This window comes from Muntiacus reevesi, chromosome 8, assembly GCF_963930625.1.
Source record: "Muntiacus reevesi chromosome 8, mMunRee1.1, whole genome shotgun sequence".
In the NCBI taxonomy this organism is placed as follows: domain Eukaryota; kingdom Metazoa; phylum Chordata; class Mammalia; order Artiodactyla; family Cervidae; genus Muntiacus; species Muntiacus reevesi.
Window position 1 is genome coordinate 37,628,808 of NC_089256.1, and position 14,104 is coordinate 37,642,911.

Consider the following 14,104-nt stretch of genomic DNA (forward strand, 5'->3'; position numbering starts at 1 on the left):
TAAACTATCTGGAACAGCTAGGTAGAAATTAGGGCAAGATTTGATCTTTCATTTAGATGAAAATTTTTCTTCTGGGTAATAAATTAGAACTGGTAGTTGAGACTCGGCCTAGTGTTTACGGTAGTCGAGGTCCCTGCCAGGAAATTATTCTGAATAAAGTTAAAAATATTTCTAAAGGAAAGAATTATTGAGTAATCAAGATGTAAATGTCTGAGTGATGAAAATGTGCTGACTGCTTCTTGGAATTGCTCCACCTGAAAAGCTTGTTCCTGACATTCCATTTATAATACTCAAGAAATGAAATCCTTGATAGTTGTAAAGGGTTAATGCAGGAGTCTCATGGGGATGTGACTTAGCAGTGAAGAAGTGGTAATATGAAGAAGTGATGACATTGCCAGGATTGAATAGGAGGCGTCAGCATGGAGAAGAAAATTTAACCCTTAGTATATCGAATATTTAACTTTAACAAAAATATTAAGATATTATTACAATAGGCATTTTACATAATAGAGCTTAAGCAAGATGTTTTCCTTTGCATTTTATTGTTTCTAATCGATGTGTAGAACAGAAGAAATTGGGAACTGTCCCTTTAATAAAACCTTGTTTACCTGCCCTCTTCTAGTAGGAGTGGCTTAGGAACCTGTAGAGTGAGGTATGACCTCCAATTCTGCATTCTGACTGGTAGCCTAGAAAAGAGTGCTGGTGCTACAAACCAGGAAGTGACAAATAATGTGCTTTAAATTATAGTAGAGCTTGTCTTTTATAAGGAAAATTCATGACAAAACTAGAGGATTAAAGCAGTGATTTTACATAGTTGTCATTAAATGTTTGGAACTCTACTGTAGAGAAACCTTGCAGTGTACTTAGAATACAAAGCTTTCAGGGCTAGAAATTGATCTGACTTTTGAGCCTTATCTGATTACTGCTTGATTCGTCTTTATTTTGTTCAAGAGCTCAGCAGGCTGAACGGGGAGCCTTCCTCCTCATTGTTCCCAGGTAGGTGGTCAACCTTTGTTGATTGAAATTTTCTTTAAGTTTACTTAACCCAGGTTCTGCTGCTGATTATTGAAAGATTTATGAATATCAGTCTGGGTATATGTTTTGGTGTTTGAATATTCAACATGGCTGTAAATAATCATTTTTGTGACTTTGTGCCAACTTTGTAGAAGAAGTCATTTTTAACAAATTAGCAAATTAAGTGAGTGGCAAATTAAATGAGTTCTATTTTGTTTTCTCTTAACCTTATATATTTGTATTGAATTAATAGATTAAAATATATTGAAGTTACTCTATTACTGATAGTATTTAATAATGTATTTAAAACATTTATATATGTAGTCAAATAAAATTGTATTTTTATTGTTACTATTTTACTCATAAGTTTCATTTCTTTCAGTTTTAGGAAGCTGTCGGAGTGTATAGCTAATTGTTTATGTACTTGTTTTAGTTTGTTTTTGGAATATTTTGATACCTATTATTTCTGAAGAGTTTTTGTAAAAGCTTAATCTTCCATAAGTATATTGAAATATTGCTTGTTTCTCTTTATAAAGTTAACCATGCATTTATGACACTGATAGTGCTTCAAAGATATCTTTGGAACATATCAGTTATAATTATCAGAGCTAATTATCAGTATTAGCTAACTGCTATTGTAAAAAAAAAAAGAAGCTATTCACAAATGGTTCTTCTGGAGTGGGAGTCAGACAGGTTGGGGTACCTTTAGGATCAAGCACAGTTGTTTCTTAACTTTCTCTACCACTAATGATCCTTGTTATTTTTATTCTATGGACACTATGCTTCAAAAGACTTTTTATCCACTAAATAAGTAATGTATATAAAATAATAAAATGTTAGAACCTTGTTGTTTACTGTTTATTAGACGTTCATTATTTCCAGTGAGAGTTTCTTAACAGCCTGAGATAACCACTCTAGGTTAATAGAATTCAGCCCCAAACAAAGTAACCTGACATTTTACCCAGCTTGAATAACTTTATTGTAGGTAACTGTTTGGATGTTTTTGACTTTTTGAAATACTGATAATGATATCTGAAGTTTCAGCAGCTACTCTTATGAAATGCTAGTAATCTGGGAACTAGGAGTCTAAAGTGCAGAAATTTTGTTCTTAATATCTTTGAGTTTCCATGAAATGATGAAGGTCATCTAGTATAATGTAACAAAGATACCAAAGCTACTAGACAGAGAGGATAAACAGAGAGAGAAAAAAAAAAAGGAAATGTGATATTTGTTGTCGGGAATAGCTGGGAAGAATTCAAGATATCTGTGTTTTGGCCCTGTAAAATCTCTATCTTTATCCCTACTACTTCCTCACTTAAAATTTTTACTCCAAGTAGTTTGATACAGTGTTTACTGACTCCAGAACAAATATTGCTTGTGTTTTTCATGTATTTATTCTATATTTTTATGTAGACTTCTGTTCCCCAATTTTTAAATTTCTGCATTTCCTCTATTTGTTGCTTTCCTTCAGCTCAGCTGAAGATCCTTCTATAATGTGAAGCCTTTTCTGATCATCCTAAACCACACTAATGTTTCTTTCCTTTATACTTATATATCATGTTGATTCCACCAGTTCTTTAGCACGTAATTGTTTTATAGTTTGTCCTACTTAACTTTTACATAAAAGTTTCCCATGTTTTTTCAACTATATTATAATACGTTGTTAGAGAACAAGGAGGATATCATTTTTATCCTTTTTAGTATCTAGTGCAGTAATATACATTTGGTGTGCTTTAGTCGCTAACTTGTGTCTGACTCTTTTGTGACCCCATGGACTGTAGCCCACCAGGCTCCTCTCTTCATGGAATTTTTCAGGCAAGATTACTGGAGTGGGTTGTCATTTCCTTTTCCAGAGGATCTTCCCCAACCCAGGGATCAAACCTGCATCTCCCACATTGTGGGCAGATTCTTTACCATTGAGCCACCTGGGTTGTCCTATACATTTGGTAGGTTGTAAATAAATAGCTGTTGAATGAATGAGAGAAGTAAAGAATCTTGCCAGCAATTGCTTCATGTAATGCTGCCTCCCTCTACCTTGCTTAATTATGTAATTAACCATCTATAATGTTTCTAAAAATCAGACCATTGATTTTCATACTGTTACTATTTTTGTTTTCCTTTGTAATACATGAGTTTTTTATATTAGATTATTTAACCCTGATGGGCTTAACAGAAACAGAAGATATTAAGAAGAGGTGACAAGAATACACAGAAGAACTGTACAAAAAAGGTCTTAATGACCCATATAACCATGATGGTGTGGTCACTCACTAGAACCAGACATCCTAGAGTGTGAAGTCAAATGGGCCTTAGGAAGCATTACTAAGAACAAAGCTGGTGGAGGTTATGGAATTCCAGCTGAGCTATTTCAAATCCTAAAAGGTGATGTTGTGAAAGTGCTGCACTCAATATGCCAGCAACTTAGGAAAACTCAGCAGTGACCACAGGACTGGGAAAGATCAGTTTTCATTCCAATCCCAAAGAAAGGCAATGCTAAAGAATTTCAAATTACCACACAATTTCATTTCACATACTAGCAAGGTAATGTTCAAAATCTTTCAACCTAGGCTTCAACAATATGTGAACCAAGAACTTCCAGATGTCCAAGCTGGATTTAGAAAAGGCAGAGGAACCAGAGATCAATTGCCAGCATCTGTTGGATCATAGAAAAAGCAAGGGAATTCCAGAAAAACATCTGCTTCTTTGTGCTAAAGATCGATGTGTGGGTCACAACAAACTGTGGAAAATTCTTAAAAGAGATCACCTTACTTGCCTCCTAAGAAACCTGTATGCAGGTCAAGAAGCAACAGTTAGAACCAGACATGAAACAATGGACTGGTTCCAAATTGGGAAAGGAGTATGGCAAGGCTGTATATTGTCACCCTCCTTATTTAACTTATATGCAGAGTACATCATGCAAAATGTTGGACTGAATGAAGCACAGGCTCGAATTAAGGTTGCCAGGAGAAATATCAATAACCTCAGATACACAGATGACACCATCCTAATGGCAGAAAGCAAAGAACTAAAGAGCCTCATGATGAAGGTGAAAGACAAGAGTGAAAAGCTGGCTTAAAACTCGACATTCCAAAAACGATCATGCCATCCAGTTTCATCACTTTATAGCAAATAGGTGGGGAGACAGTGACAGACTTTATTTTCTTGGGCTCCAAAATCACTTCGGATGGTGACTGCAGCCATGAAATTAAAGACATTTGCTCCTTAGAAGAAAAGCTATGATGAACCTAACAGTGTATTAAAGGAGAGGTCACTTTGCTGACAAAGGTCCGTCTAGTCAAAGCTATGGTTTTTCCAGTAGTCGTGTATGGATGTGAGAGTTGGACTATAAAAAAGGCGGGGCACTGAAGAATTGATGCTTTTGAACTGTAGTATTGGAGAAGATTCTTGAGAGTCCCTTGGACTGCAGGGAGATCAAACCAGTCCATCCTAAAGGAAATCAACCCTGAATATTCTTGGAAGGACTGATGGTACCTTGAAGCTGAAACTCCAGTACTTTGACCACCTGATGAGAAGAGCCAACTCATTGGAAAAGACCCTGATGCTGGAACAGATTCAAGGCAGGAGAAGACGGGAATAACAGGATGAGATGTTTGGATAGCATCACTGACTCAGTGGACATGAGTTTGAGCAAACTCTGGGAGATGGAAAAGGACAGGAAAGCCTGGCAAGCTGCGGTCGGTACATGCACTTGCAGAGAGTCAGACATGAATGAATGACTGAACAACAACCGATGATACTTACAAAGAAAGAACAAGCTGAACTTTATGGAAAATAAATAAAAATAAAGACTTCCCTGGTGGTCCAGTGATTAGATTTCGCCTTCTAGTGTAGCAGGTATGGGTTTAATCCCTAGTCGGAAAGCTAAGATCCTACATGCCTCACAGCCAAAATACCAAAGCATAAAACAGAAGCACTATTGTAACAAATTCAATAAAGACTATAAAAATGGTCAACATTAAAAAAAACTTTAAATAAAAAAGGAAATATTCTAAACTCCAGACTTTTGCATTTTAGGAAAATATAATTTAAAATGTACTTATATATGAAGTTTCGCATATAGTTAAAATATTCAGATACATTATAAATTAAGGGGAGGGGATTCTGAATTGATTGGAATTCTGAATGGTGAACCACCACCCTGGTACACTGGTTGGGTTGCAAAATTTAAATCACAGATTAGTAATTGCCAGAAACTATGAACAAATTATTTTATAAAAAGAGGATTTTAAATATCTTGCCTCCCTTTCATAGTAGTTACTATTGTACACATTTAAAAATCATCTACCTATTTCTAGTATCAACTCTGTCAGATACGTTCTGTTAGCTTACTTTTTATGGATGTAGAAAACTGACATCTAGAAGGTCAAAAAACTCCAAAGCCATACATTAGTATCTGCACAGCTGGTCATTTTGACATCAGAATTCATGTTTTGAATTACTGTTTTATAATTTGTTATATTCCCAATGGTTAGGCTAATCTTTGTGTCATTCTAGAGCTTGACCAGACAGGAATTCTGGCAGCTGCTCCAAGAGAACTATGGCACTGAGGTAGACTTAAATGCTGAAGAGATGGAGAACTTGTCCCTGTTGATTGAGGATACTGTGCAGCCAAGGTACCACAAAATGTTTTGAAATGTCAAGATTTATCAATCTTTAGTCAAAGCAGAAGAATTTTAGACTATTAATTCAGGCTTTCTGTTTCACCTTGGGTGAAATTTGCCTCTTGCTTCTCTGTAGTGGAATGAGTGCAAGATGAGGACAATGAATAATAGTTCATTAATTGATAAGCAAATACAGATCAGATGATGTAATGCTAAGTTTTTAACTGTCACCTAGGATTTGCATAAAGCATGGGGTTAGTAAACCTTTTTATTAAGGATATGGAGAAGTACCTACTAAGTACTTAGCTCATTTGTTGTTCAGCCGCTCAGTCGTGTCCGACTCTTTGTGACCCCGTAGACTACAGCATGCCAAGCTTCCCTGTCCTTCACTATCTCTCGGAGTTTGCTCAAACTCATGTCCATAGAGTCAGTGATGTCATCCAATCATCTCATCCTCTGTCATCCCCTTCGCCTCCTGCCTCCAATCTTTTCCAGCATCAGGGTCTTTTCTAATGAGTTGACTCTTCGCATCAGGTGGCCAAAGCATTGGAGCCTCAGCTTTAGCATCAGTCCTCTCAGTGAATATTCCAATGAATATCCAATGAATATTTCCTTTAGGATTGACTGGTGTCCAAAGGACTCTTAAAAGTCTTCAGCACCACAGTTCAAAAGCATCAGTTCTTTGGTGCTCAGCCTTCTTTATGGTCTAACTCTTACATCCACACATGACTACTGGAAAAACCATAGCTTTGACTATATGGATCTTTGTCAGCAAAGTGACGTCTCTGCTTTTTAATATACTACCTAACATATATGTAAACAATAAAGTAAATCAGCTGGAAGATATTTTGAGGGTACAAAGGTAATATGACTTTTCCTCAAGGATACCCTAGCGTCATGCTTGACTTGTAGTTGGCACTCAATAAATATTTGAATTCATTGATGAAAAGAGCTTATAGCACTATGGAAAATGCAAATACTTTTAATAGAGGGTTGAAAATGATAAGGGCCAAAAAGAGCAATAGGTAATGTGGAAAAAATTCAGAGTAGAGAGAGACTATTTTTGACTGATGGGAATTCACTTGGAAGAGTGGACATTTTTATTAACCTGTCAAATAAAAGTGCATTTTGTCCAGTGGTAATTGAGATCAAAGCAATACAAATAACCCAGGATAATACATGAAAATTCTGCAGTAAGCATTATGCTAAGTCAAAGGAGCCAGTCACAAAAGATCATATATTGTATGATTCCACCTACATGACATGGAGTCCAGAATCAGTAAATCCATGCAGATAGAGAGTAAGTTAGTAGTTGCTAGGAATTGGGGGATAAGAAGAATGAAAGTGACTGCTAATGGGTATAGGATTTCCTTTGGGGTGATAAAAATGTTCTAAAATTAAAAAGTGGTGATGTCAGTAAACAATTGTATTATACACTTTAAACTGGGTGAATTTTATAGTATAGGAATTAAAACTTAATGAAAAATTTGGTAAATTATTTAAAAATTCTATAGCAAATAAGTCTTAAGATGGAAAGCTTTTGAAGTCTCAATGTGTGTACATATACAGATAGTCTTCTAGTTGTACTGATCCTGTTTATATTGTGTCCGCTCAGCACTAATATTTTGCAGTCTTTTTTTTTTTTTTAACATGGGTTACACATGTATATTGTATTAGTTTTCTGTAAAGCTAAAAATTTCCATTGGACTACTCTCCTTGTAAAGTTTACTAGCCTCTCTCAGGTACTGGAGTTGGGTAGAAAAGCACTTGACATAATGCAGAAAGCCTTGGATAGTGGTAAAGAAGATCTGGATTCTAGTCTGAACTTTACCACCTAGTAGCTGAGCAAACTCGCAAATCACCTAGCCTTTCTGATCCTCAGTTTATTCATCTGTAAATGGAGGCAGTTAACCTAGGTGATCTCCAAGATCCCTGCCAACTGGAAAAGTTTCTAGTCTTTGAAGACAGAAAGAGTAAATATTTTTGATCTGCTGCTTTGTGCACTGTAACACAGTGTAACATCCATCTTTTCATAGGTGACTGAGTGCTTTCTAAAAGATGTGGCAGGATCCTCATTTGCTCTTCTACTCTTTTCCCATTCTTCCAACCTCTGAGAGAACTGTGTCTGCCTCACACCTTTCCAGACCTTTATTTCCTCTGCTCTTTCATCTTTTTTCTCTTCACTTTCAATCTTTTCTTCACTGTCCTTCCTCTTATTTTTCCACAATGTACCTCCATCCTTAAAATCTTCAGCTACAGACACTCAGCTCATGGTTTCGTCTTCGCCGTTTTTCTTGTTCCCTCAAGGTGCTACCATTCTATTGGCCAGGAGTAGACCTAAGTATTACTTGAGTGGAGTAGTATAGTATAGACTCTTCTTGCTTTTCTGTTTCTTTCTCAGGATAACTTGGCTTCACATGTCAGGCTACTACTTTATTTTAGAAGAGCTTTACATCTAAATATAGTAATGATCAATTAGTAATACTAGTTGCTCAATAAAGTTGAGCACTGTAAATGAGATCCTTTTGTGCTCCTTTTATATTTCATACACTTACCTTTTTTTTTCCACTCCCTGAAAGAAGAAAAGCAAGTCCCAAGGTATTTATTGTAGTCTGTGTCCCTATGATCATTTGAAAAGCTTCTCCTTTAACCTTAGGAATTTTTGTTCTCAGGAATGAGGAGAACATGGACTGATGGATGGGCTCTGTGCTCAGATGTCAGGAGGTTCCCCTTCTCAGAGAGATGTGCTATCTCAGTTGGGACTGAATCTGAAGGGAGGGGATGAGATCTAAAACTGTCTCCTGGTGCCATCTGGCATCAAACTCAAACACTTACCATGACCTTTTCAAAGCATCTTCATTGTTCACAACTAAAACTTAAATAAGCAGGGTTCAATGTATTAGTTGCTGTTATGGCCATTTGTACTTGGTTCATTTTTAAATAGTTTCTGAAGTTTATAAAATCTTACATAAGCATATTTTATTTTCAGCAGTGAGATCAGTGAGTTAAGAATATAACTTTGTTATAGGTAGAAGCTTATTTGTTACTTTAAAAAAATTGTCTTCAAAATGCTTTATAGTAGAAAAGGACCTGAATGAGGAGACTAATAAGTCAGTTATTTGTGCAGAAGTAACCTTGTTTATGTTTCTGTGCTGTTTCTTACAGAAGTCCAGGAAGAAGCAGCCTGGATGACTGTGGGGAGAGAGATGAAAAATTATCCAAGTCAATCAGTTTTACCCGTGAATCAATTAGTTGGGTTTCAGAGTCAGAGTCAATTGAAGGAAATTCACCAAAAGGGGTTGGTATATGATTCCCTTTTAAAATCTATCTAATATTGCCATGTTTTCATCATAATGGAAGATCAAATAAAAATACAGTATGCAAAATGTTTAAACACTTAAGATGTGAGGCTGCTCTTTTCGGGCAAGAGTTTTAAGCCTTTAAATAGCAGAGATTATATGGGAATAATATGTGTTTCTGTTCAGACCTGGATATGGTGCAGAGTTACCAGGCATTTTCCTGAGCATCAGTCTGTAAGGAGGATCCGTGCATGCCAAGTCGTTTCAGTTGTGTCTGACTCTTTGCGACGCTATGGACTGTTGCCTGCCAGGCTCCTCTGCCCTTGGGTTTCTCCAGGCAAGAATACTGAAGTGGGTATTCTTCAGCCATGCTGTCCTCCAGGAGATCTTCCCGACCCAGGGATTGAACCCACATCTCCTGCAGCTCCTGCATTGCAGGTGGATTCTTTACTGCTGAGCCACTGGGAAAGCCCCTATAAAGGGGATAGACATTTTTAAAAATAAATAAGGTGGAAAAATTCTTAGCAGAATTGTTCTCAGAATAGATAGGGTATGTAATGGAAGGATCTGTTTTGAAGGGGAGATGAGAACCCTGAGCACCATGCTTGAGTAACCACAAATGCTTGTTAAACCGACTACTAAATCAGACGTACGTGCTAAGTTGCTTCAGTCGTGGGGCACTCTTTCCAGTGCTATGGACTGTAGCCCACCAGGCTCCTCTGTCCATGGGATTCTTCAGGCAAGAAATGGGTTGCCATTTCCTTCAGGGGATCTTCCCAGAGATCAAACCTGTGTCTCTTACATCTCCTGCATTGGCAAGTGGGTTCTTTACCACTAGCACCACCTGGGAAGCCCACTAAATCAGACACATCCAGTTAATTTTCATAGTTAGTTAGCTAGTTAGGGCTTCCCTGATAGCTCAGTTGATAAAGAATCTGCCTGCAATGCAGGAGACCCTGGTTTGATTCCTGGGTCGGGAAGATCCCCTGGAGAAGGGATAGGCTACCCACTCCAGTATTCTTGGGCTTCACTTGTGGCTCAGCTGGTAAAGAATCCACCTGCAATGCGGGAGACCGGGAAAGGCTACCACTCTAGTATTCTGGCCTGGAGAATTCCATGGGTCCATGGGGTCACAAAGAGTTGGACACGACTGAGCGAATTGCACTTTAGCTAGTTAGTTTCTTTGTTTATTTTTTCAAGTATTATTATAAGCCTATCAATTTAAAAAAAAAGTTTTGGTGCGTTTCTATCAATCAAAGTCATTATTATTATTACTTTTTATACTCAGATTGTCCCCTCTGCCAATAGGAGCCCCTTCAAGTTGGCTCCTCTGTCCTTTTGAAATAATCAATAACTTTTGACAGCTTCCTTTCTTTCTGGTACAATAATGTGTCCCAAGCATTTTTTATATTTTCAGTCCCAGACTTAGTATCAGCTACTTGTCTAATGAGCCATGGATTTTAGTGAAGGATGGCACTTAGAAACCACATTCTAAGTGATGAGAGTGTGCAGCTTTTGTTCTTCTGATTGGTGATGCAAATTTTGGGCCAGTGCTGAATTTCTTATTTTAAATCAATGCATTGGCTTCAAACTCTACCCCTGCCACTTTCTAACTGTATGATATTAAATAAATTAATTACTTAACCTCTCTATGCCTTTGTTTTCTCAACAATAAGATGAGGACACTAATACCCCATAGGAATTTTTAAGTAAGGACTAAATTAATTAATATATGTGAAGGTACATTGAATAGTCCTTGACATGTATCAAGTATTAATAACCATAATCTATTATAGTTGAATGGAGAAGGAAATGGCAACCCACTCCAGTATTCTTGCCTGGAGAATCCCATGGATGGTGAGCCTGGCGGGCTGCAGTCCATAGGGTCACAAAGTCGGACATGACTGAAGCAACTATGGGACGCGTTATAGTTGGAGATGAATCTGTGTGTGGCCAGTAATGGACCTCTTTTACCTTCTCTGATGGAGCTCCCAGCATCTATTGTGAATAAATGTTGGGGAAACATTGAAATAGATTATGTAAAAAACCAGCAAGTTTTCAGCTTGTTTCAGGTGACCATCATGCATCTATCTCAGTCTGATTTTGTACTGTGGATTTCATGTAAAACTCATTCATCAAGAGACAGTTAGGAACTTACTACTTGTGTAAGGGAGATGATTCTGAATGCCAATCCCCTTGTATGCTCTCACTGAGAAGAACAAGCCACTGAGTTTTGGGGTTTAACAGGACAGGGGATCTCTTGCAGTCCCCTTATCTCATTATACAAATCTGACTTTGAAGCTGGGTTCTCAGAACTGTTAATATTATTATTCCTTGAGTCCTTCCTACAGCCTCGTTGACAATGTCTTCTGTACCTGTTCTTGAGATAGTTAATCTGTTGGCCCTTCTAGTTTTGTTCCTAAAGGAAGTCATACCTTCTCTATGAAAAAGAAATGGATTTAGAGGAGTAATTTAATGTTTTAAGTTTGACTATACATTCATTGATGTTTAAGATAGATGTTTTCAGCTTATGGAATATAAGTAATCTAAAAGTTTGGTCCCTTTTTGCCTTTTACATTCAAGAGAAGGAGAAGTACAGTGAGATTCTGAGATATCAAACATCATGTCACTTTGTTTCAGTTTTACTTCCAACAAAGTTGGTAATAACAAAAAGTTAGAAATAGAATTTTCTAAGAATAAATTTTTGTTAAGTTGTAAAATTAATAATCTCCAACAAAGTTGATAATAACAAAAAGAAATAGAATTTCCTAAGAATAAGTTTTTAATAAGTTAAAAAATTAATAATCTCTTTAAAGATTTAGGAAATATAGAAAAGTATCCAAAGAAGTACAAATCATCTGGATGCTAATCATTCAAAAATAGTGATGTTGCTTTTCCTATAGGTATCTGTCCATGTTTGTTACAGTAGGAACTAAATCTTAATTAAAACAAGAAATTTGTGTGGAAACTTACTCTACTTAGCATCTATAGAGGTCCTGGGTCAGCTAATAAGCATGTTGCTTTGTAGTGCGGAACTCCTGAATAAATCAAGTCTTGATTTTAACAGTAATCTATGATTGAAAAGTCAATCCTCTGACTTAGGATAGTGATACTTTAATAAATTGTGTCCTGGGTCCCGGTTGTTATTCTGCTTTCTTTTTTTTTTTTTTTCCAAGTCATTTGGCTCTATAGATCAAACTTTTATTTATTTATTTTTAATTTTTATTTGTTTTCCATTTATTTTTATTTGTTGGTGGCTAATTACAATATTGTAGTGGTTTTTGCCATATATTGACATGAATCAGCCATGGATTTACATGTGTTCCCCATCCCGATCCCCCCTCCCGCCTCCCTCTCCATCCCATCACTCTGGGTCTTCCCAGTGCACCAGCCCTGAGCACCCGCCTCATGCATCCAACCTGGGCTGGTGATCTGTTTCACCCTTGATAGTATACTTGTTTCAATGCTATTCTCTCTGAACATCCCACCCTCGCCTTCTCCCATAGAGTCCAAAAGTCTGTTCTGTACATCTGTGTCTCTTTTTCTGTTTTGCATATAGGGTTATCGTTACCATCTTTTAAAATTCCATATATATGTGTTAGTATACTGTATTGGTCTTTATCTTTCTGGCTTACTTCACTCTGTATAATGGGCTCCAGTTTCATCCATCTCATTAGAACTGATTCAAATGAATTCTTTTTAATGGCTGAGTAATATTATTCTGCTTTCTTAATGGTCAGTGGAAACCTCCTGGAGCTCCTCCTCCTTGGAGCTGCTACTGTTGTTCAGTGCTGCTCTAAGATCTCACGGGGCAGAAGGTAGAACGATTATATGCTTTTGCTGTCTTTCATCTGCTTATACACAGACAATGCAAGAAAGTATACTGCCATATGGTTTGTATTTTCACACTGTTCTATTAAGCCTAATTACAATACTCTTCTATTTGACTACTACTAACATGGTAATAGCATTCATACTTTAAGACCTAATATTAAACTTATTACAGAAATTTCTTTATAATATGACATATCTTTATTAAGCCATTTCCAGAAAGTATGGATAGCAGTATATATTGAATATATTTTAATGTACAACCCCTTAGTCCCTTAACAGTAAATCCAACTATATTCTTATGGATTTGTTTTAATCTTTCTCCTTTAATCTGTTCTCCCTCACTGTACTCTGATGTGACTTTTATATCTCTATTTTCTTTCTCTTTTCCCTTTAGTTACTGGTCTTGAGAGATGGGTGAGTTCTCTTCCTTGAGTTGATGGGGCAGGTAGTGTCTGGGGAAACTAATTGGGTTTGACTCCTTTCCTTGCACACCCCAAAGAACTGACCACTCCGTTATTTTTGTCCTTTTTCCTCTTTCCCTTCTGCTTAAGTGATCCATATGTTGTTAACTGTGAGTTCTTTTTTATGATGTTCTTCATAAATGTATTGTTCATTAATGTATAAGAAGATGACTTTAGGATGATCTATATTATCTATCAATACTTTATGGACCAAATGTAATATAAACATAACAAGCAAAGCTCTCAAAGAGCAGCATTTCAAAATGTGTTTATTATTAAAGATCTCATTGTTTGCCTTTTAGGGGCTAGGGAAAGAGGAACCTCAAAGTGAGAAACAGATCAAAAGTCCTTCGCTAACTTCAGAAAAGAGGTTACGTAGACAGTCATCAAAATCACTGGACTTGAATAAAAATGAGTATCTTTGTCTGGACAAAAGCAGCACTTCAGATTCTGTCGATGAAGGTAAACACTTTCTTATAAATTTTAAGTAAAATTTCAGTTGTATCTTTTTTTAAAAATTTTTTTCAGTGGGTTTTGTCATACATTGATATGAATCAGCCATAGAGTTACACATATTCCCCATCCCGATCCCCCCTCCCACCTCCCTCTCCACCTGATTCCTCTGGGTCTTCCCAGTGCACCAGGCCCGAGCACTTGACTCATGCATCCCACCTGGGCTGGTGATCTGTTTCACCATAGATAATATACATGCTGTTCTTTCGAAACATCCCACCCTCACCTTCTCCCACAGAGTCCAAAAGTCTGTTCTGTACATCTGTGTCTCTTTTTCTGTTTTGCATATAGGGTTATCATTACCATCTTTCTAAATTCCATATATATGTGTTAGTATGCTGTAATGTTCTTTATCTTTCTG

The 14,104-nt window shown here is 36.8% G+C and overlaps 1 protein-coding gene across 1 annotated transcript in view; it reads left to right on the forward strand.

Annotated features, from left to right (window-relative positions):
* Window positions 1–14,104, forward strand: part of GRAMD1C (GRAM domain containing 1C) — a 104,940-nt gene that overhangs the window by 61,666 nt on the left and 29,170 nt on the right. The window contains 3 exon segments of the mRNA XM_065943720.1: window positions 5,530–5,648; window positions 8,802–8,934; window positions 13,533–13,692. Of these exon segments, the coding sequence (XP_065799792.1) occupies window positions 5,530–5,648; window positions 8,802–8,934; window positions 13,533–13,692 (412 nt within the window).